At 45.5% G+C, this 23116-nt stretch overlaps 2 protein-coding genes across 5 annotated transcripts in view; both read left to right on the top strand.

The window, feature by feature from the left end:
* BLTP2 (bridge-like lipid transfer protein family member 2) overlaps positions 1-16460 on the top strand; it is a 28635-nt gene extending 12175 nt beyond the window's left edge. For 3 of the 4 annotated variants that reach the window (XM_037491879.1, XM_037491883.1, XM_037491882.2), the window contains exons 23-39: positions 105-307; positions 1146-1434; positions 3998-4155; positions 4374-4580; positions 9956-10055; positions 10264-10446; positions 10807-10928; positions 11423-11578; positions 11657-11778; positions 12598-12778; positions 13384-13470; positions 13668-13778; positions 13920-14055; positions 14161-14291; positions 14453-14554; positions 14852-14986; positions 15673-16460. In XM_037491879.1, coding sequence (XP_037347776.1) covers positions 105-307; positions 1146-1434; positions 3998-4155; positions 4374-4580; positions 9956-10055; positions 10264-10446; positions 10807-10928; positions 11423-11578; positions 11657-11778; positions 12598-12778; positions 13384-13470; positions 13668-13778; positions 13920-14055; positions 14161-14291; positions 14453-14554; positions 14852-14986; positions 15673-15855 — 2606 coding nt within the window. In that variant the 3' untranslated portion in view covers positions 15856-16460. Of the gene's footprint in view, positions 1-104; positions 308-1145; positions 1435-3997; positions 4156-4373; positions 4581-9955; positions 10056-10263; positions 10447-10806; positions 10929-11422; positions 11579-11656; positions 11779-12597; positions 12779-13383; positions 13471-13667; positions 13779-13903; positions 14056-14160; positions 14292-14452; positions 14555-14851; positions 14987-15672 lie in introns of those variants that run through there. The other variant, XM_037491881.1, reaches the window with a different exon arrangement.
* A 469-nt stretch (positions 16461-16929) lies between these two features.
* RSKR (ribosomal protein S6 kinase related) lies at positions 16930-21080 on the top strand. Its single transcript, XM_054688602.1, is given in 14 exon segments — positions 16930-16956; positions 17563-17811; positions 17905-17988; positions 18344-18412; positions 18781-18854; positions 19035-19165; positions 19344-19389; positions 19628-19659; positions 19762-19851; positions 19940-20028; positions 20140-20198; positions 20200-20248; positions 20816-20984; positions 20987-21080. Coding segments are annotated over 14 exon segments (1212 nt in total). The 3' UTR covers positions 21031-21080.
* The last annotated feature ends 2036 nt before the right edge of the window (positions 21081-23116 follow it).

Raw genomic sequence — 23116 nt, 5'->3', positions numbered from 1 at the left:
CCTCGTTTCTCCTAGCACATTCCTTGTCTTCTCTCCCTTTCTCTGTCCCCTTTGTTTCCTCTTCCTGTCACACACTTTTATACTGGGATGCCTTCTTTCCTCAGCGGGCACAGTGATGCGGCGCCTCATCTCTGACTGGAGTGTGACCCAGATGGTTAGTGATCTAAGTCAGGTGACTGTTCACTTGATGGCCTCACCCACTGAAGAGAATGCTGATCACTGCCTCGATCCTTTGGTGACAAAGACCCACTTACTGAGCCTATCCTCCCTCACCTACCAACGGCACAGTAACCGCATGGCTGAGGAGGTACTGCCCGGCACAATCTCTTTACCACCTTATTTCTATCAATAGGTGTCTCAGTCTACTTCAGCTGCCATTACAATTTACCATAGCCTGGATGGCTTAAATACCAGAAATTTGTTTTTGGAGAGCCTGGGTGCCAGATCAGGGTGCCAGCCTGGTCAGCTTCTGGGAAGGGCTCTTTCCCCTGCTTGTGTACAGCTGCCTTCTCTCTTTGTCTTCACATGGCGGGAAAAGAGGGTGAAAAAGCTCTTTGGAGTCTTATAAGACACTAATCTCATCATCAGGACCTCGTCCTTATGACCTTATCTAAACTTAATTGCCTCCTTAAAGGCCCTATTTCCAAATACTATCTCATTAGGAGTTGTGGCCTGAATCTGTGAATTTTGGGGAGACACAATTGAATCCATAACAGTAAGTGTTAGACTAAGTTCCTGGTCACATTCCTAACTATAACCTTAGCATAAATGTCATTACTTTCTCATGTACTGTCTGTGTCAGCTGTGTTAGCATCCATCTTTCTGAAAATTCTTTTTTTTCTGTCTCCTAAAGATAGCCTCTTACCCTTAGGAAGGAGAGTAAAATATTTCTTAGCATCTTATTATTATTTCTTAATCTTTTAAGGAGATTGTATGTTAAATTCTCAGTCATTGAAAATACGGTGGTTGTAGTGAAGAGTTTAATTTAATGCACATGCTATGTCCCCTTAGTGTTTCTTTCTCTGGGGTCTTCTCCTCTCCTCTAAAACAAGTTTCCTTTTTAATGAGATTGTTTTCCTAGCTCTGCATTTGTGGTCTAGGTGGGAGTTTCCATGCTACCCTAAGATTCTTTTCCTGTTTCTTAGAGTCTCTCTACTCGACTTGGGGATCCTGCCATTCACACACACCAGCTGCACTTGGTAGATTTACGGGCTTCTTGGACAACCACCAATCGGGATATTGCCTTTGGTTTATATGATGGCTACAAAAAGGCAGCTGTGCTCAAACGTAATCTCTCTACTGAGGCCCTGAAGGGGTTAAAGATTGATCCCCATTTGCCAGCCAAGAAGCCAAAACAGAGCGTCCTGACCAGTGCCCCAGCCCCCATCAGCACTCCCAGCTATAGTGGACAGCCTGATAAGGGGTCATCAGGAGGTAAGTTAGGGTGATAAGACTCCCCAGGGTTAGGTTTAAGACTGTGGATATGGTCTTGGACAGGAGTTTGAGGTCTAAATAATGACAGGTTCCATCTGGGCATAGAGATAAAACTATTATTCTTCCCTATTAGGACACTTAAGTCTTGCCCAGCAGAAATATGAGAGAATTGAAGATCTGGTTCTCTAGCCAGGAGAAAAGGATCAGGAAGGGGTAAAGGGGCCAAAACAGGCTGAATAGGGGAAAAAAGCAAAGGATTAGAGAATTGCTTTGTGCTTTGATGAATTAAGCTGTTTAGTCAACAAATATTTATTGACTACTTAACAGGCACAAAGCATTGTGCCTGTTCAATGAGGGATATAGAATGTATGATATTCTACTTACCTCAACAAGTTTATTGTCTCTGGGTGAGCTAAGATTAGTTCATTCATTAACCCAGTCATGCATTCTTAGGTTCATTTTGGTTTTATTGAGGATTTCTAATCCCCACATGAGCCTAGACATTGGCAATACAAAGGTGAGGAGAGTTCAGAAACTGGTGGTCATAAAAATTATTGTGTCATTATGAAAATGCTTTGTAACAATGTTCAGTAAGAAAATATTTAGGAGGGGCCTCCCTGGTGGTGCAAGGGGTTAAGATGCAGCACTATGAAGCTATCTGCAGCCTCTGCAGCACGAGTTTGATCCCCCGCCAGGGAGGTGACCCACATGGCACAGCAGACCTCTCCTGTCTTGCCTGCTGTTCCCCTTAGCAGAGTATTTCAGTACATCTGCTTGTTCTGCTCCTCACTCTGTCTGGTGAATCCTCTCCCCCACCCCCAACCCCACACACATGTCTTTGGCCTGCACCCCGGCTCTTACGTGCATAATTAAATAAATCTTAAAGAAAAAGAAAATATTTAAGAGTAGGTAAGTCTAGAAAGGCTTCACAGAGAGATTAATTCAGATGGGTCTTAAGAGATGAGTAAAAGTTCTGTGGGTGAGGAAAAAGGAGAGGGCATTTTAGGGAGAGGGAACAACAAATACAGAGAAATACAAATTTTTAAAAAAAAAGAATTTATTTTTATTTATGCATACAAGAACTGGGGTGTAGGCCAAAGGTGGGGGACTTTCCAGTTGTTGTTTACTCTGCTTTTCTTGCTCAGCGTGCCATCTTTCCAACCAGTGGAGATTTAGATATTCTCTGGATATCTCTGTCTACTGGGAAAGAGACTTTTTTTTATGATTTATTTATTTAGGAATACAAGAACTGGGGTATAGGCTAGAGGTGCGGGGTTGAGAGGATTCACTAGAGACAGAGTGGGGAGCAGAATAGGTCTACTGAAATACACTGCTGAGGGGGGCAGCGGGCAAGACAGAGAGGTCTGCTGCTCCTTGGCAAGGGGGGAGAGAGGGGGATTGGTTGGGGCGTGGATCATACTCAGGCCACAGTGGCAATAGTGTGATAGCGCTGAGACTTAAACCCTGCGCCACCAGCAGGGAGGTCCAAGAAATACAAATTTATGGTGCACTTAAGAACAAGGTGAAAAGTGATAAATGCCACAAGAGAGAAATTCAACAATATGGGAGCTGTTCTTCACTGGAGTGAAGGAGGGAGTGTGATCAGGGAAGGGTTCACTCGAAGTAGCATTTGAGCTGGACCTTAAAGACTTATTAAGATTTGAACATGTAGAAATTCAGGGAAGAAGGAACAACCTGAATAGAGTGAAGTAGGTAAGAGTTCAGTTTGCCCAAAGGTGAGTGAACAGTTTGACTGGCATAGAGATTTGCTGAAGGAGAGGAGTGAGAGAAGGCGCTGAAAAGGAGAGGTGGATCACTAAAGGCTAAGGAGATTTTGATCCTTATTCAGTAGACAATGGTGAACTAATGAAGGCCTTTAAGTGTCGTTAGAGTTTTTAAGTGTCATTAGAGTTTTACTTTTAGGAAAATCAGTCTGACAATGGTGTGTAAGAGTACTGGGGAGAAAGAAACTGAAATTGGTTAGACAAATTAGAAAATTATTATGATATCTCAACTAGAGGCCAGGAGGACCTGAGCAAAGTAGAGATAGAAGGAATGGAGATGAGGGGATGGATAGAAATGTTACTGTGCATATAAGTGATCTGACAATTGGTTAGAAGAATGAGTTCAAACAGATGACTGAGACTTTGAGCCAGTTACTGGCATAATGGTAACAGTATGAGAAAGAGGAGAACCAGGAGGTAACTGTCTTGGAAGTGTAGAGTTGTTGAATTCAGGTTTGGAGCACATCCCCCATATGGAACAAAAATGGGGGAGAAGTTCCTGGAATGGTATCCAGAGATGGATATGCATAAGAAAGAAAAATGCTACAATTAGAGAGCGTTTCTAAGTTTGTTTGGAAATCTGTTATTTGTATTAAAATAAGAGGGAAATGAAATGTCAACCCTTATTTTGTCCTCAAGGGTCATGAAGTAGGGTGGGCTGGGGAGAATATTTTCTAGTTTTCCTTAGCTAGAGAAATTGCAGGAAGATTGTTTTGGCCTGGTTATGATCTTGCTGCCTTGAGATGGTGACTTTTCCTCGTTTTGTGTTTCTCTTCCAGGTGCCTACATGTTGCAGAAACTAATTGAAGAAACAGATAGGTTTGTAGTGTTCACAGAAGAGGAGTCAGGTGTGAGCGACCAGTTGTGTGGCATTGCTGCCTGCCAGACAGATGATATATATAACCGAAACTGCCTTATTGAGCTTGTCAACTGTCAGGTATTTCACCAGAGCACCCTAACATTGGGCTAGATTGTGATCAAATTTGTTTACTTTCCCGTATCTGTAAAAGGAATGGGTGAATAGAGCCCCCAAAACTACTCCTTCCAGTAGGTATCATGGGTAATCACTTCCATGACGAAAAGCCAGGTGAGTTCACTCAGTAAGCCAGAATTAGAACCATTTGCCTTGATGCTGTGACCCTGCTTTTGTCTCAGATGGTTCTTCGTGGAGCAGAAACAGAAGGCTGTGTCATTGTGTCAGCTGCCAAGGCCCAGCTGCTGCAGTGTCAACATCATCCAGCCTGGTACGGTGACACATTAAAACAAAAGACATCCTGGACGTGCCTGTTGGATGGCATGCAGTACTTTGCTACCACTGAAAGCAGCCCCACTGAGCAGGATGGCCGACAGCTGTGGTTAGAGGTTAGTCAGCAGGGCTGAGAAAAGCCTATAATCTAACCCATTTTTCCACAGTTAACCCTTCTACCAGAATAGCTGCAAGACTCTTGACAGTACCTATTGCTGCTAAGAATAATAGTGAGGTTGATATCACCTTGAATGTAGAGATTGTTATCTGTCTTTGGTCAATGAGTACATGTTTATTTTTTTAAAGTTCATGCTCTTCTGTTTCTTTGCAAGGGAAATTCTCACATCCTAACACTAGAATTTAGACTGGAACTTGTTTACTTTTTGAAAAGATTGCTGATCCCATTTAATAAGATCACTCTAATCAGCAGGCAGCCAAGAAAACTAGGCAGTAAATCAGGGAATTTGGATAAGCTCTCTACTTCCCTTTTCTCTTAGGAAGATGATTCGTTGTTTCAGCAAGGCAGTAGGTCATATAGAAAGAGTGCTTGTCAGGCCTTGTCAGGTGGTGTAGGAGTTAAAGTCTCAGAGCTATCAAGCTATCGCCAGCCACTGTAGCATGAGTTCAGTGATCACTGGCCAGGGAGCTGACACACATGGCGCAGCAGACCTCTGCTGTCTCACCCGCTGCGCCCCTCTGCAGTGTATTTCAGTAGATCTGCCTGTTCTGCTCCCCACTTGTTTCTGGTGAATCCTCTCACCCCGCCCCCCACACCTCTGGCCTACACCCCAGTTCTTGTGTGCATAAATAGATAAATCTTCAGGAAAAAAAGAAAAAAAGAGAGTGCTTGTCTAGGAGTCAGGTTATGTGATTTCTAATGCCAGCTTTGCTGTTATAGTAGCCGGGAACTGGGGAACTCACATTTATTTGTAAAATGGAGTTAGTACTTCACCCACACAAGATTGTTGAAAAATTCCAGTAACAAAGTGTAAGGTCAGGAATGGCCACAGTGCAGGTTTTCTGATCCCATGCAGACCGGGTAAAGGAGGGGTCAGAGTCCTCAGTAGTTTTGCAGGTCCTTTATTTGGGGTTCACCAGGCATATGGCAGGCAGGGGTACTGGCTGGGGGGCTGGGAGGCTGGCAGGCCTCCCAGCCCCCAGCAAGTCTTCACTCTTTCTGGACTCTCTGGCGTTCGTTCTGCTGCTTCTCGGCTTCTGCTTCGGCTTCTCCTTCGGTTTCTGCTGCTGCTGCTGCTGCGTCCCTCTGACGCCGCCCTTAAAAAAGCACAGTCTTAGCTCAGCTGAATCCCATCTACCTGTGCCCACACCTATTCCAGGTGCCCGCCATCAGGCATGCATTCAGGACAAGGATCCGTCATCTATCCTGATGGCGGAAGGGCAGAAAAGCCTGATATTTCCTTTACCCTACACAAAGTACTTTGATATAAGTAAAACTTCCTGATAGAAAGTAGTCTTTTAATTTTTTAAAAGTCAGTATGTCTGGGAGGTTTAAGTATGTGTCAAGATGTTTTTGTTAGATGGTGAGATTGTGAGCACTTGGCAGGGACTGTGCCGTTTCTTGGTAAAACTGAATTTGCATTGTAATTTCTAGGATATAATATTAGAATTATTGGGAGATCTAGTGGTTACAAGATGTACCTAGCCAATATTCTGCATTGCCATCACTTATGTACCAGGTGTTAAGTGTGTGTATTGTGTTGAAGATGGTGCACTCAAATGAGTTGCTGGATCCAGCTTACTGTGATAAGGACCAATCTCATAACCTCATTTGCTGTTATATTTATTTTATTTTTTTTTAAAGATTTATTTATTTATGCATACAAGAGCCGGGGTACAGGCCAGAGATGCGGGTGGTGAGAGGATTCATCAGAGACAGAGCGGGGTACAGAACAGGCAGATTGATGAAATACAATGCTGAGGGGAGCAGCGGGCAAGTCAGGAGAGGTGTGCTGCGCCATGTGGGTTGCTCCCTGGCTGGCTGGGGATTGAACTCATGTTGCAGAGGCTGCGGATGGCTTCCTAGTGCTGTGCTTAACTCCTTGCGCCACCAGGGAGGCCCTGTTGTTCTATTTAATGGGGATAAAACTGATTCCTCTTTCCTCCTCCCTGGCTGGTGCTTCTTACTCCATTGATCTTAGGGCTCACTCCAGGCAACCTCAAGTGTAATTATAGACATGGTAGTGAGCATTTAAATCAGATGTTAAACCAATAAATGATTGGTAATATGAGAGATTATGCTGATAATATAGTTGTGGTTCAGGCAATCCATGCCCTTTACCAGTAGTCTCAGGAGGTAGGCACAGAAGGTATTAACTACTCATGCAGAAGTAGAAAGGATGAGTTATGCAAGACCTGCCTATCTCCCATTTTCTGCTTCTCTAAGGCATGCAAGTGAACCCCTTTTTTGAGCTCTGATATTAGCACTATAGTGGAATGTCCTTGGGCTTAGGTGGGAGGGATTTGATCTTGCCTTTCCTGTTTGAATTTTTTTGTGACTTGGCAGATCTACTTAATGGTCTTCCCATATTACTCATTCTGTTACTCACTTTGACTTCAGCTTGGCAGAGAGACTCAAAAGAATTGAGTCCTTTTCCCCCTTGGCAACAGTGTCAGAGTGGTTGCCTGAAGACAGAAAATAGCAGCACAGATAGATGAATTACTAAAGTGGGCGGGAAAGTCATTGGTGGTTTTATTTTTTTTAATTTTATTTCTTTTAAATAGGTAGTATTAGGGTATCCCCATCATAGTATTACCATCATAGTATATCTACCATCAGCTCACCCATACTCCACTACCATAGACCATTGTGCTTTCTTTCCCTCTTTGTTCTTTCTCTCCCACACCTCTCCCGACTTGGTCCTGCAGTTCTGTAGTCAGCTGTCAAGAGTTAGTGTCTCAGCTTGTTCTTACCTGACTATTAATTTAGTTACTTTATATTCCACATATTAGTGACACCATCTGGTATTTCTCCTTCTGAAGATTTTTTGATTTTTTTTTCCTACTTCTATTCTGCTAAAATATACATAAAATTGGGCCTCCCTGGTGGCTCAAGGGGTTGAGCGCAGCACTGTGAAGCTGTCTGCAGCCTCTGCAGCACAAGTTTGATCCCCAGCCAGCCAGGGAGTTACCCACATGGTGCAGCAGACCTCTCCTGTCACAACCACTGCTCACCCTCAGCAGTGTATTTCAGTCATTCTGCCTGTTCTGCTCCCCACTCTGTCTCTGGTGAATCCTTTTACACCCCCCCCCCCAGCACCTCTGGTAGGTACCCGGTTTTTGTATGCGTAAATAAATAAATCTTTAAAAAAAATAAAATATACATAAAACTTACTCTCTTAAACCATTTTTAAGTATACAGTCTAGTGGTGTTAAATATATTCATAATGTTGTATAGCCTTCACCCCCATCTGTCTCAGTAATTCTTTTCATCTTTTTTTTTTTTAAATATAGGGGACATTTATTTATTTATTTATTTTTAAGATTTATTTATTCATGCATACAAGAGCCAGTGTTCAGGCCAGATGCGCGGGAGGGTGAGAGGATTCACCAGAGACAGAGTGGGGAACAGAACAGGCAGACTGACGAAATACACTGCTGAGGGGAGCAGCGGGCAAGACAGGAGAGGTGTGCCGCGCCGTGTGGGAATCTCCTTGGCCGGCCGGGATCAAACCCATGCTGCAGAGGCTACGGACAGCTTCACAGCACTGCACTCAACTGCCTGCGCCAACGTGAGGCCCTCTTTTCATCTTGGTAAAGCTGAAACTACACCCATCAAACATAACTCTCCTGTCTCCCAGTCCCTGGCAAACACCCATTGTACTTTCTTTTTTTAAAAGATTTATTTTTTTATGCATATAAGCTGGGGTACAGGCCAGAGATGCTGGGGAGGGGGGGCAGGGGTGAAACAATTCACCAGAGACAGAGTGGGGAGCAGAACAGGCAGAATGACTGAAATACACTGCTGAGGGGAGCAGCGGGTGAGACAGGAGAGGTCTGCCTCGCCATATGGGTTGCTCCCTGGCCGGCGAGGGATCAAACTCATGCTACAGAGGCTGTGGATTGCTTCATAGTGCGATGTTTAACCCCTTGCACCACAAGGGAGGCCCTACTTTCTTTCTTTATGATTTTGACTACTGTCTTATATAAGCAGAATCATAGTATTTGACTGGCTTATTTCACTTAATATAATGTCCTCCAGGTTCATCCATGTTGTAGTAGAATTTTCTTCCTTTAAGGCAGAATAATAATGGATATGCCATATATTGCTTTAAGGTGGAATAATAATATATATGCCATATATTGCTTATCCATTCACCCACTGATGGACACTTGGGTTGCTTCTATACTCTAGCTATTGTAAACAATGCTGTTACGATTATGGTTGTACAAATACCTCTTTGATATATAGGCAGAAGAGGAATTGCTGGGTCATTGAATAATTTGATTTTTAGTATTTTGAGGAATTGCCACACTGTTTTACAAAGTGTCCGTACCATTTTACTTTCCCACGAACAGTGTACAGGGTTCTAATTTCTGTACATCCTTGCCAGCACCTATTATTACTATTTTTTTGAAAGTAGCTATCTTAATGGGTGTGATTTGGGCCATGATTTGATATTTTTTTTAAACGATTTATGTATTTATTTATACAAGCACTGGGTACAGTCAGAAGCGCGGAAGGGCGAGAGAATTCACCAGAGCCAGAGCGGGGAGCAGAGCAGGCAGAAGGACCAAAGCACACTGCTGAGGGGCGCAGCAGGCGGCAGGAGAGGTCTGCGCGCCATGCGGGACCCTCCTCCGGTGGCCGGGGAGCAGCCGGGGATTGAACCGGCGCTGCAGAGGCTGCGGGCAGCTTTGCAACCCAGCACTCAACCACTGCGCCACCGGGGAGGCCCCTGATTTGATCTTTTTTTTTTTTTTTTTAATTTTTTTTTTATAGAGGCATGTTTTATTTATTTATTTGTTTGTTTGTTTGTTTTGTTTATACATGCACTGGGTACAGTCAGAAGTGTGGGAGGGTGAGATAATTCACCAGAGCCAGAGAGGGGAGCAGAGCAGGCAGAAGGACCGAAGTACACTGCTGAGGGGAGCAGCGGGCGGCAGGAGAGGTCTGCGCACCATGTGGGACCCTCCTCCGGTGGCTGGGGAGCAGCCGGGGATCGAACCGGCGCCGCAGAGGCCGCGGGCAGCTTCGCAACCCAGCGCTCAACCGCTGCGCCACCGGGGAGGCCCCCCTGATTTGATCTTAACCTAGCTTGTCTTTCTGGACTGAGGCATGTGGGCCTGGCAAAATGTGCACATAACTCAGTTGAGTTTGGAAATTTTGGTGGTCTGGGATAGAAGGAATAGACATATGTTCTCCGTTTTAGGAGATCCTTTAAGCTATTCCAGACGGATGAACTCTAGATAGTATCACTACTTAACATCATGTGGAGATCTGTGACCCAGGTATCTGTATCTCTGTCTTTAGGTGAAGAATATTGAAGAGCACCGGCAGCGTAGTCTGGACTCTGTCCAGGAGCTGATGGAGAGCGGGCAGGCAGTGGGAGGCATGGTCACCACCACCACAGGTTCGCTTTTCCCTCCACCCCATCCTGTAGTGAGGGCACCCCAAAGGGGCCTCATTTCCTTACCTCCTCTTAAGACAAAAATATGCTGGAGTAGGACCATTTTGTGTTAGGGCTGGTTGGAAGTGTCTGGAGTTCTTTAGACATCACACATAGCTGGGAGACTCACAAAAATACCTCTATTGAGAATGTCTTTCTCACCCTTTCCCAGATTGGAACCAACCAGCTGAGGCACAACAAGCCCAGCAAGTCCAGAGGATCATTTCGCGTTGCAACTGCCGAATGTACTATATTAGTTACAGCCATGACATCGATCCTGAGCTTGCAACTCAGATTAAGCCACCTGAGGTTCATGAGAACCAGGAAAAGGAAGATCTCCTAAAGAAGCAGGAAGGTATTCAGGACATGAAAGGCTTTCAGGAAGGAACTAGGGAACTTGTGAGACTAGTTATTTTCTTAGTGATCTTGAGACAGTACTGTTATTTAAAGTGTCATTGTGCAGCAGGCATTAACATTAGAGTTGGCTCTATATTTTGTAAGTTCTTGTGTAAGAATATCCTGTACTCTTGGAGGAAACTGGGGTGAATGAGTATTATTTGATTCTGAAATATGTAAACATATTTCCACCCATAAGGATGTCTCACAATCCCTTTCTATGGGGTTAATAGGATTGGCTCCAGATATGGGTTAGGAGGTGGGGTAAATAGTTAAGGAGAAACTTGAACCTCTTATTTAGCTGCTAACAATTACATAGGGGCTGTGGATACCTTCACCCTCATCCATCATGAGCTGGAAATCTCCACCAACCCGGCTCAGTATGCCATGATCCTGGACATTGTCAACAACCTGCTGCTCCATGTAGAACCCAAGCGGAAGGTGCGCATGGGCCCTGTCGGAACTCCATTTAGGTTCACGGGAACCCCTGGACCCTGTCCTTCATTTGGAGTCCAAAAAGAAAAGCCATGCTTCAAATGGAAAAAGGGCCTTGTGGTTGGTGCATCCTCTATTAGTCAGTAATGGCAGTTGAAATATCACTTACCTTGGAAATGTCCGAGCTTATTTACTTGATTGTTTTTCTTGGTCAGTTCTCTACTCAGTCACCTAAATACCTCTGAAAACAGTAGCTGCCCCCAACTTCCATCTTCATCTCCATTTGTGAGACTGGCTTATAGTGAAATCCAAATTATTAAATCTTCTGTATTGGCCCATTCCTTGCTCTTGTTATTACACAGTGATAGAATTTCTAGAAGAGACCCCCAATTTTCTTTTCTTTTTTTGGAGATCTCTGTTTCCTGTTCCTTTTTCTGTTCTACTTTATGGTAATACTTGTTTATTAAAAAATCTTGTCATTTCCTTTTCCATTTCTTTAGGAGCACAGTGAGAAAAAGCAGCGGGTCAGGTTCCAGCTGGAGATCTCTAGCAATCCTGAGGAGCAGCGCACCAGCATATTACATTTGCAGGAGGCTGTGCGGCAGCATGTGGCTCAGATACGGCAGCTGGAAAAACAGATGTATTCTATCATGAAGGTAGTGACCTGGCCGGTTTGAAGCTAGGGAGGTCTCCTAGGGCAAGGGAAATCACCTCTTTCTTTCTCCTGTCCTTAGTCTTTGCAGGATGACAGCAAGAATGAGAATTTGCTTGACCTGAACCAAAAGCTTCAGTTGCAGCTAAACCAGGAGAAGGCCAACCTACAGCTGGAAAGTGAAGAACTTAATATCCTCATCAGGTGCCCTAGCATTCTTTACCTGTGCTTTTCAGTGCCACACTTGAGTGGATTTCTCTTTCTTTTCTGTGTTCTTAAGAGTCCAGTATGTGTTTTTTGTTTTTTTTTTTAAAGATTTATTTACTTATATAAGAACCGGGGTACAGGCCAGATGTACGGGAGGGTGAGAGGATTCACCAAAAACAGAGTGGGGCACAGAACAGGCAGACTAACGAAATACACTGCTGAGGGGAGCAGTGGGTGAGACAGGAGAGGTCTGCTGCACCAAGTGGGTTTCTCCTTGGCTGGCTGGGATTGAACCTGCACTGCAGAGGCTGCAGACAGCTTCACAGGGCGGTGCTCAACCACCTGCGCCACCAGGGATGCCCAAGAATCCAGTATGTGTTATCAAAGGCTGTTGTTGTAGATTCTGGCATCCCTTTCTGAATGAGCCTTGTTGGACTTGGCCAAGAAAATCCTTTGATTTTTCAATAAAATACCTCTAGGGAAGGGAGAAAAATGGGTAGTTGGGATTGATCACTTTTGTGACCGTGATACTATGCAGCTGAACTGAAAGGAAGATATCTTCACAATTGCAGATACAACCATAAGGGTTATTAGTGGGAAGATGCTACTTTATCAGTAAGGTATAGACCTGAAAGATGGGGTTTGTGCTTCTGTGCTTCAAGGTGAGGAGAGCAGGAAATCCATGAAAAAACTTTAGGGAATAAATGTTCCAGAATAGGTCCATCTTCGGAGTTTTCCTCCTATATCACCTAGAGCATTCTGCACCACCCCAACTCTTTCACCCTTGTTAACTTTGCTCCTGCTGTCCATTTATAGGTGTTTCAAGGATTTCCAGTTGCAGCAGGCCAACAAGATGGAGCTGCGAAAGCAGCAAGAAGATGTGAGTGTGGTTCGTCGCACTGAGTTCTATTTCGCTCAGGCACGGTGGCGTCTGACAGAGGAAGATGGACAGCTAGGAATAGCTGAACTGGAGCTGCAGCGGTTCCTGTACAGCAAGGTATTGGGCATATACGGTCACAGAATGGCAGCTGTATTGAGAGGCATTGACCTATTTCAGATGTCTGATTCACAAAAAAAGTAAAACAAAAAGGGGCTAATTATATGATTATTAATGATAGAAACATGAGCAGAGCTCCCCTTAGACATGTTTGTAATGTGAAATAATAGAGATATACATAAACTTGATCAAATGCTTCCTTCATTGACTAGTATCTCTAGAAATGCCCAGAAGGAATAATCTTCCAAGTCCAACTTGTAAAAGAACCATTAATTCTATACTAGCATTCAGCTTTCCTGCAGTTCCTCTTTGCATGGAAGTCTGAGTCCCTTCCACAAGCTCCTGGACATTTGGAAGTGAGACCATTTTGAGTGTCACAGTGATTGAGAAGTAATGCTGACATTTAGTACCAGTGAGACCTGGAGTACCCATGAGAAACTCTGGATTATAGGATGTATTGACTTTTTAACATTGAAAGAGATAGCAAAAAATAGGGATTAAACATGGAGAAGCTGAAAACAATAGGATATATAGCAATTCTCTAGACGGCTCCTGAGAAATGCTTATTATAGTGGATTGGGTGGTGGGCTATCCGTCTTTTATAGGTGAATAAGTCTGATGATACAGCAGAACATCTTCTGGAGTTGGGCTGGTTCACCATGAACAACCTCCTGCCCAATGCTGTCTACAAGGCAAGTCATTTCCCCATTCCTCGCCATTCACATGCTTCCTACTACAGAGCATTTGTAAAAGTCCTCCCGCATAAACCCTCTCTTGCCAACAATGTGGTGATCTGAAATGGTGGAAGCTTGTCCAGCTTAGTAAGACCATTGCTTCCCTTCTAAGTCTGTAGAAGATTTGTGGGTTGATTTATCACTCTACCCTACAGGTAGTCCTGCGGCCCCAGAGCTCCTGCCAATCTGGACGACAGCTGGCCCTACGCCTCTTCAGCAAAGTCCGACCCCCTGTTGGGGGTATCTCTGTTAAGGAGCACTTTGAGGTTAGTAAACAGTCCTTTGGGTACCCAGGAAGAAGGAGCAGTCAGAAGCTTTCTTTGTGTTACCTGATGCTATATTAGGGTTAGGAAAACTGAGGGATGATGTCTGAGCTTAATTGCTTCTTCAGCCTTTTTCCTCTTTAGGTAAATGTGGTGCCTCTCACCATCCAGCTGACACACCAGTTCTTCCATAGAATAATGGGTTTTTTCTTTCCTGGCCGAAGTGTGGAAGATGATGAGGTTGGTGATGAAGAAGATAAATCCAAACTGGTGACTACTGGTGAGAACTTTTGTGGTGGAACGCCAGAAGAAATGGGGTAACGGTCCCAGAGACAACTGAAGCTTCAGAAAGAGGACGACAGCTGGTGTGCTTGCTTTTTCATAGGAATACCAGTGGTGAAGCCTCGGCAGCTGATGGCGACAGATGATGCAGCACCCCTGGGCCCTGGGAAGGGTGTAGCACAGGGCTTGAATCGGAGTTCTGGGGTCAGGAGGTCATTTCGCAAAGCACCTGAGGTACCTGACATGCTCTTAAAGACAGAAAAATGGGAGCTGGGTTTGGCCTAGCTGAGGATTTCTTCTGTTTCCTTTGCATCTTTTCCAGGGGAGTAGGATGTTTGGGGTCTTAAGTTTCTTCTGATGGTTTTAGGGACTCATAATTTTCCTGCTTGTCCTAGCACCCAGTGGATGATATTGACAAAATGAAAGAGCGAGCGGCCATGAACAACTCCTTCATCTACATAAAGATCCCACAAGTTCCACTATGTGTCAGCTACAAGGTCTGCTCCTCCCCAGCATTTTTTAGAACAGGGTGGGAAGTGAACCAGATAAAATCAGAGATTAAAGACAGATTTCAGCTTGTGAAACTAGTCTGTGAGTGCTACATCTGCTTCCCTCTGCTCTCCTCTCCAGGAGTGAGCACCATTACTAGGCCGAGGTAGAGGGACATCACTATCTGTAGGTTATCACTATGGGAAGGGGCTAACTAGACTTGGGCTCAAGTACTGGCTTGGACTAAAAATAACAATTGATATGTTTCTTCCCTCTTCTTTTCTCTCTCCCTCCTCCTCTCACAGGGTGAGAAGAACAGTGTGGACTGGGGTGACCTTAACCTGGTGCTCCCCTGTCTAGAGTATCACAACAACACATGGACATGGCTGGACTTTGCCATGGCTGTCAAGAGGGACAGCCGCAAAGCCCTGGTTGCGCAGGTATCCCACCAGAGTTCATGGCTGTTTGGTTAGCAGGGTAGCAAGCAGGTCCTCTGCTCAGGAACATTTTATTTTATTTTTTAAAAGATTTATTTATTTATGCATACAAAAGCTGGGGTATAGGCCAGAGATGTGGGGGGTGAGAGGATTCACCAGAGACAGAGTGGGGAACAGAACAGGCAGATTGACCCAAGTACACTGCTGAGGGGAGCGGCGGGCAAGTCAGGAGAGGTCTGCTGCGCCATGTGGGTTTCTCCCTGGCTGGCCAGGGATCAAACTCGCGCTGCAGAGGCTGCGGATTGCTTCATAGTGCGATGGTTAACCCCTTGCACCACCAGGGAGGCCCTGCTCAGGAGCATTTTATTGTAGAATACATTAATAGCAGTCTTGGGAAAGGGCAGGTGAATGAAGTGAGTGACTTTGCTCAAGATGATTGGACTGAATCTTTACTGTTTCCTCTGTTAACTACTGTTGATTTTTTTTGGGAACTCAGGGCTTACACAAACTCAGTTTTAGAATGGACTTTAGACGGTAGGCTTCTTGAAAGTGGAGATCATTTTATAATTTGAATTGCCCTATTGTGCCTTCACGTTAAGTTTAATAAATCTTCATTGACTTGATTTATCTTGATTTATTCAGCCTGTCCCACTAATATTTACCTTCCTTTTTACTCTCTAACCTATCAGGTAATCAAAGAGAAACTAAGGCTGAAGTCTGCAACAGGGTCCGAGGTCCGGGGAAAGCTAGAGACTAAATCAAACATCAACATGCAACAGCAGGAAGAGGAGGAGAAAGCCCGGCTCCTCATTGGTTTGAGGGTGGGCAACAAGAACCCTGGCAAGAAGTCCATCTTTGGCAGGCGCAAGTGATCCGGCAATCCAAGAGTGACTGAAGTACAGGAGCTGACTCTGGCTCAGGCCCCAGGGACTTGTGGGGTGGGAGGCACTTCCCTTCATCCCTCAGGATGGGTGGGGCCAGGAGCCTGCAGGGTACTGTGGAGAGAGGCACTGCTCTTTAGCAGCTGGTCTGTCCCCTGCAGAGCTTGGTAGATAATGCTGAGAATTCTACCTCACGCTGATCAGCAGGCCCAGAACCAGAGAGGCATCAAGAGAGCAAGATACAGAGAATAGGCCCGAGGCTGGGATCTGGTTCCCTTGGGGTCAGTTGAAAGGGTGGGGGTACAGTCCTGATCAAGTGTGGTAAATTTTTATAAAGATACATATATAAATATATATTTTAAGTATAACTGCTCTCCCCCTGGTGCCAGAAATCGGAGGCTGGCAGGGGTGGATCTGACCCTCAATCCACTGCCTTGGATGAAAGATATTGGTGTTCTGGGTGTATCAGCTGCTCCCCAGTCTTTGCCAAGCTTACTTGGCAATAGGAACCAGGGCTGGCCATGGGTACCCCTGGGGCATACCTGGAAAATGGTAAGAAAATGATTTAAAGAGAAAAATATATATTTTAAATTTGATGTTGGGTTTTTTTTTTTCCTTTTGTGTTGAGTGCAAGTGTCCTTCCCTCTCCATCAACCCAAGATACATCCTCTAGCTGCCACTCTAATGAGGTGGCCTCTTTCCTTCTGTCTGCGGCAGTATCCCAGATACTTCCCAGCTCTGGTATGACTTTGACTCCATGCTGATAGGTCTCTGCACATGTTAGTTTAGACTAAACCTGGAGGAATAGGATTTGGGGTAGGGAAGGTTTTGGCTGCATCACTTGCAGCTCTAGTCATGAACAGCAGGGAAAAGGCGGGGCTCGTGTAATGCAGCATCAGGGGGAGGAATTGCTTCTGTAACTGGGACAGCAGATTTAGCAGAGAGGAGGCAGAGGCTGGGGATGGGAGCAGTGAGCTGTCAGCAGTGGCAACATGCCCGAGTGGCTGCTTCTCAGAAGGTAGGCTGTGGGGTTGTGACAGCCTGCTTAGGGAAGGTGAAGGAGGCATGGACTTGAGGTCTGGGAAGCAGCGGGTGAGGAGTATGTTAGTGATGCCCAATGTGGGGGTGGGGAAGGGAGGTATCTCAGCTCCATACTGAGAGACGCAGGCTGTATTTCCTTTTTTTTTTTTTTAAAGATTTATTTATGCATATAAGAGCTGGGGTACAGGCTAGAGATGCCAGGGGGGATGGAGGGTGAGAGGATCCACCAGAGACAGAGTGGCGAACAGAACAGGCAGACTGACTGAAACACACTGCTGAGGGGAGCAGCGGGCGACAGATGTCTGCTGTGCCATGTGGGTTTCTCCCTGGCCGGCTGGGTATTGAACTCGGGCTGCAGAGGCTGCGAATTGCTTCATAGTGCAGTGCTTAACCCCTTGCGCCACCAGGGAGGCCCCCGCAGGCTATATTTCTAATGCCTTATGGGGAAACATCCAATGATTGCTTTCTTAGATGATTTGAATTGTGTCCAGGAACTCTAGGCTTTGGTCCAAAGTGAGGATAATGGCAGTTATACTTGGTCAAAAAAATATCTCTAGCTAGGGTTGAGACTTATGGGGGAGGGAATGCCTGCTAAGATGGGCAGAAACTGTAATTCCTCAAGGGCAGAAGGTTTAAAGTGGCTTCCTTGGTTCCTAGCAGTGTGGCAACATCTGGGGCCCCTTGGTCCGAGGCTGGAAGAGCCTCTGGTCAGGTGTGAGGACCACGAGGTCAGGTCTGGAAGAACTGTGGGGACCTCGGGGGCATTAGTGCCTGCATCAGAAGCCTCTCGAGCCAGTCCCACTGCTGGTAGAGAAGCCTCTGTCTGAGTGGCCAGTGCCTCAGTTCATCAACCTTTTTCTGCCGGAATTTCCCATTAGGCCCCTTAGGGGGCAGCAGCAGCTGAAGGTAGGTCAATGGAATCCCCTGAAGGGGTCTCAGTCTTAGGGAGAAAAATCTACAACCAGTCTCAATTGCCCTGTTCTCCATTTCTCTGTACAGATATTAGGCCTTGTGGCCAAAGGCTCTTTTGGAACTGTCCTCAAGGTGCTAGATTGTGGCCAGAAAGCAGTATTTGCAGTCAAGGTAGGGAGGGGCCTACGTAATCTTTCATGTTACTTTCTTCTCTTTGCCTCCAATCTTTTTTTAAAAAAAATATTTATGCATACAAGAACTGGGGTACAGGCCAGAGGTGTGGGGGGTGAGAGGATCCACCAGAGACAGAATGGGGAACAGAACAGGCAGACTGACTGAAATACACTGCTGAGGGGAGCAGCAGGAGAGGTCTGCCTTGCCATGTGGATTCCTTTCTGGCTGGCCGGGGATCGAACTAGGGCTGCAGAGGATGCGGATTGCTTCATAGTGCGGTGCTTAACCCCTTGCGCCAACAGGGAGTTCCTCTTTGCCTCCAGTCTTGGAGTCATCATGCCTCTCTTTATAGGTGGTGCCCAAGGTAAAGGTCCTACAGAGGGACAGCCTGAGGCAGTGCAAAGAAGAGGTTAATATCCAGGTACAAATAGGCCTGGGAAGAGCTAAATCCCAGGTGGGGAAAGTACCTTTCTTGTCCAACTGTCTGCTCTTCCAGGTTCTGTCCCCTCCCTCTGATTCAAGGTACTTTAACATGGGAAGATATGGGAAAAGTAGCTATCATCAGTTATCCTAAGGTCTATCAGGGAACTCACTCCAGCATGACCTAGTGTGTGCCTTAGTATTATGCTGGTTCTGAAATTACCAGGCAGGCAGTCCCAATTAGTGAGTTCACTTGAACTAAGAGTGAGGTCAGCAGCATCCTTTCTAAACAACTAGGTAAAACCTGACTTCTTGGCTGCCTTGATCCTCAATGACCCTCCTTTAATTTGCTGTTTTCTTCATCCCTAGCGACAGATCAACCATCCATTTATGCACGGTTTGGGGGACAGCTGGCAGGGAAAACGGCACCTCTTCATTAATGAGTGACTGGCCTCCTTCCCAAGAGTTGTTCTGTACTTCTTCTCTGAGGTTACCCATCCCTCTCTCTTCTGCCTTTGCTGTTCCCTTTCTCATAGCACTTCTCTCTCCCAAACGGAGAGGGAACAGCAGGTGGCATCAATTTGGGCAGGAGGTCTACAATGCCTTGAGCCCAGGCATAGTAGCCCTCAATACTGCCTAGTCTTCTGGTGGTTTGCAGTGTGCAGCACAGATCTGTACTCCCTGTGGTCTGCTATTGGCTGCTTTGCTGAGGCTTCCATCCGCCTTTTTGCTGCTGAGCTGGTTCTGGTGCTGTGTAAGTGAAACAAGAGTGGTAATGAAAATGGGGAGGGAACAACTGGGCGGGGCATCAGAGACATTATTGGTATTAATTTTGAAGGTAAAAGAACAGGGATAGGGATGGAGTGGAGGCGCCCAGTGAAATTAGAAAGGCCAGGGGAGCTGCAGCATATGCCATACTTTGTCATTCATAGGCTATCTCCACGACTTGGGTATCATCCACCGAGATGTGAAGGTAAAGTGCTTTTTTTGTGTCTGAGGCGGGGCATTAGTAAGAGGTACCAACAGGTCCAAGAAGGCAAAGGGGAACTGAGAACAGTTGACATTGGGGCCCCCATGAGTGCTAAGGATTTGAGTAAGGGCCCTCCAAGTATAGATCTGAGAGCAGAGTAGTGTTTCTTCCTGGGGAGTGTACATGATGAAAGTGGGCTGGAAAGAAGAGGGAGAATAATAACTTCTTATCTGTTATTTTTTTCAGATGGATGGAGAATATCCTTCCAGATGAACGAGGTAAGTGCTTTTGCTAGGCCAGAATGAGAGGTATTTTGGTTTGGGAGTAAGTCATGACTGACAAGAGGTGGATGAGTCATACTGTTGCCTTCTCTTTCATAGGCCATCTGAAACTGACAGACTTTGGTCTGTCCTGCCACCTGCCCCAGGGAGCCTGCACCTATACTACCTGTGGCACCCTTCAGTATATGGGTGAGAGAGAAGTTAACACTGGTGGGCAAACACTGGGCAGGAGGCTAGCTGTTGGATATCAGTGACAAGTTATCTTTCTAATCTGTAGCCCCAGAGGTCCTGAGTGGAGGGCCTTACAGCCATGCAGTTGATTGGTGGTCTCTGGGTGTCTTACTTTTCTCTCTGGCAACTGGAAAGGTGAGAACTGGTAGAAAAGAGGAGCTTAACCTTGTGGTGGGAAAAAGGATGACCTTAGAAATCTTGCTTTATTCTAACTAAGGAATGCTACCTTCCCACCCCTTAACTCAGTTCCCAGTCGCTGCAGAGAGAGATCATGTATCTATGTTGGCAAGCGTGACCCACTGTGACTGAGATCCCAGCTTCTCTTAACCAAGGGCTCTCACTCCTGCTTCATGAGGTAAGGATGAGCACTGTTTTCTTTCTTGACTACCAAACCATTCACTGTCCTTTCCCTATAATTAAAGTGATAGTTACCCATTTCTGATTAGCTTGGGGGCAGGGACTCCAACTTGATCAAGTACCACCTCACTACTTGCCCTCTAACCACCACTTCAAATTTCATTACTGAGTTTGGGTCCTCCAGATGATCTCCACATCCATGAGAGAGGTCACTTTTTTTTTTTTTTTTTGTGGGACCCTCGCTGGTGGCCGGGGATTGAACTGGCACTGCAGAGGCTGCAGGCAGCCTCGCAACCCAGCGCTCAACCGCTGCACCACCAGGGGAGGCCCGAGAGAGGTCACTTCTGAGACAGTGGGCCACTGCTGCTCTCTTCCCAGTGCCATTCCTTTATCCCCACCTTTGTCCTGGTATTAACACTTTTCTCCATTTTATAAATTCTCTTCTCTTTATGGTTCTTTTTCCTGCCCTCTTCATCTCCATGAACTTCTTTCTCCTTTTCCAGTGTATCTGTTCATCTCCTTTCCTATCCTAGACCCTCATCCCTCATGCTCCCTTTCTCTTCAGCTCTTATGTCAGAATCCCTTCCATTGTCTCTATTTGCATCACTTCCAGCTCCACCCTTTCTTTCAGAGTGTGGCCTTTGACCCAGAGCTCCTACAGAAGCAGCCTGTGAACACTGTCATGAAGACACAAGCCACCCAACTCAGTCCATCGGAGTCCATGCTCTTCAAGGACTTTGTGACCTGGAGTCCTACCTGGTTCGCCCCAGCCCTGCTTGAGCTCCTCTACTGTAGATTAGGGCCTATCTGGGAACCTGAGGATCTCCCCTACTGCCAGCTCAGTATGACCGCCTTGATGATCCAGTGTGTTTTTACTTTGTGACCTTTTACCATTCTGTTCTTGCAGGTGTTAGACAGGAGTTCAAATCCTGGGCATTCTGCTGCTGGTAGCCACAGTTAGCTCTAATCCACATCTCAGTTCAACATCTCAGAGTGGTGACTTTTTCCTTCGCTTCATGTCTTCAGTGCTGTTGCTTTCAGCCAGAGGCATCTTCCATTTTCCCCTCCTGTTTCTCTGTTGTGTTTCCTCTCTTGAGCCTAGTAAACAATACTTCATGGGTTCCCAAGGTGCTATTTATATATTTAGTAGGCTTATCAGAAGCAGTTTGACTGTTTTTTGAAGGTCTCAAAAGCTAGCATTTCAATCTTAAATGTGGAGTTAAAACATCTGGGAACTCAAAGCCAATCTGTAATAAATAAAATTTTAAAAAATTTTAGAAAGTGAACCAAATAGCTTGAAGTGAGAACAGGAGCTGAAACATGGGTAGGGTTAAATGCCTCTTCTAGGAGTCACTGGAATAGCTATGAAAATTTTTTCCAAAACAAAATCTATCCAAAAGATACAATGAGGGCCTCCCTGGTGGCACAAGGGGTTAAGATGCAGCACTATGAAGCTGACCACAAGCACTGCAGCACAAGTTCGATCCCCGGCCAGGGAGGAACCCACATGGCACAGCAGACCTCTCCTGACTCACCCACTGCTCCTGTCAACAGTGTATTGCAGTCAATCTGCCTGTTCTGCTCCCTACTCTGTCTCTGGTAAATACTCTCACCCCCCCACACCTCTGGCCTGTACCCCCGTTCTTGTAGGCATAAATAAATAACTCTTTATTAAAAAAACAAAAGATACAATGATACTCAATGACACAATGAGTACTTATGCTCATCATCTCCCTAGAGAGCTCAGGATTTAGTTTTTGATGGACAAACCAAAGGATAGGAGCCATGACATGAACCTTAAGATTTAAGATTAGAAATGTATCTCGGGCCTCCCTGGTGGTGCAAGGAGTTAAGACGCAACCTATGAAGCTATCCGCAGCCTCTGCAGCATGAGTTCCATCCCTGGCTAGGGAGATACCCACATGACGCAGCACACCTCTCCCGTCTCGCCCGCTGCTCCCCTCAGCAGTGTATTTCAGTCAATCTGCCTGTTCTGTTCCCCACTCTGTCTCTGGTGAAGCCTCTCACCCCACCCCACACACCTCTGGCCTGTACCCCAGTTCTTGTATGCATAAATAAATAAATCTTTTTTAAAAAAGAAATGTATCTCAAGGAACTTATCCTTCAGCAAACAAAGTCATTTGGATCTTAAATTTGTATACGTTTGGCCTTTTGTGACTTTGTTTTTACTTCTCAAAAACTTCATTTTTAATATTCTTCAGTTATATCTGATCTCTCCAGACCAAAGAGAATTTAGAAAGTGCTCTATGTATATCTATTTATTAATTCTGCCCCTAGATAAAACTGAATTTTCCTTGTATGTTGATGGCATTTTATTGGCTTCTAGAGAATTGCTTTTTCTGGATTGTACTTTGGCAGCCTGTATAAAAGTCCCCATGAAACTTAATTGTTGTGGATTTTGTAAAGGATGTTTATCAAGTGACAGTAGACACCTTGATGGCCCTTTACTACCTGCAAGCAAATCATATTATTGTGACTCAGTTCCTGTGTCTGTAAAATGGGGAGGTGGGGTGGGTCTGTGGGTATAGTTATAGTATTTACTTCATAGACAGACCCTTATGAAGATTAAAGGAATTAACAGTGCCAGGTACATAATAAATGTTCGATTCATGTTAGCTGTTCCAGTAAATCTGCTGCAGGCCCTGAGGTAAGTCCCAAGAAAACACCAGAAATTCAAGAGGCTAAATTAGAGCGCTGGTTGAGACCTCAGGTTATCACGTGCAACCCAATCTGCCTGAGTGAGAAATTCAAGTCATCTTTACCTTCTGAATTCACTGTCCCTCCCTCCTGAAGAGAGGTAACGGTGGACCTCCCCGTTGGCCCAACGGTTGAGCGCTGGGTGCAG

Source organism: Talpa occidentalis, unplaced genomic scaffold, assembly GCF_014898055.3.
Source record: "Talpa occidentalis isolate TD23 unplaced genomic scaffold, MPIMG_talOcc4v2.1 talOcc4.7, whole genome shotgun sequence".
Taxonomy (NCBI): Eukaryota; Metazoa; Chordata; class Mammalia; order Eulipotyphla; family Talpidae; genus Talpa; species Talpa occidentalis.
The sequence above is the reverse complement of the archived record's forward strand: the minus strand, read 5'-3'. Positions and strand labels throughout refer to the sequence as shown.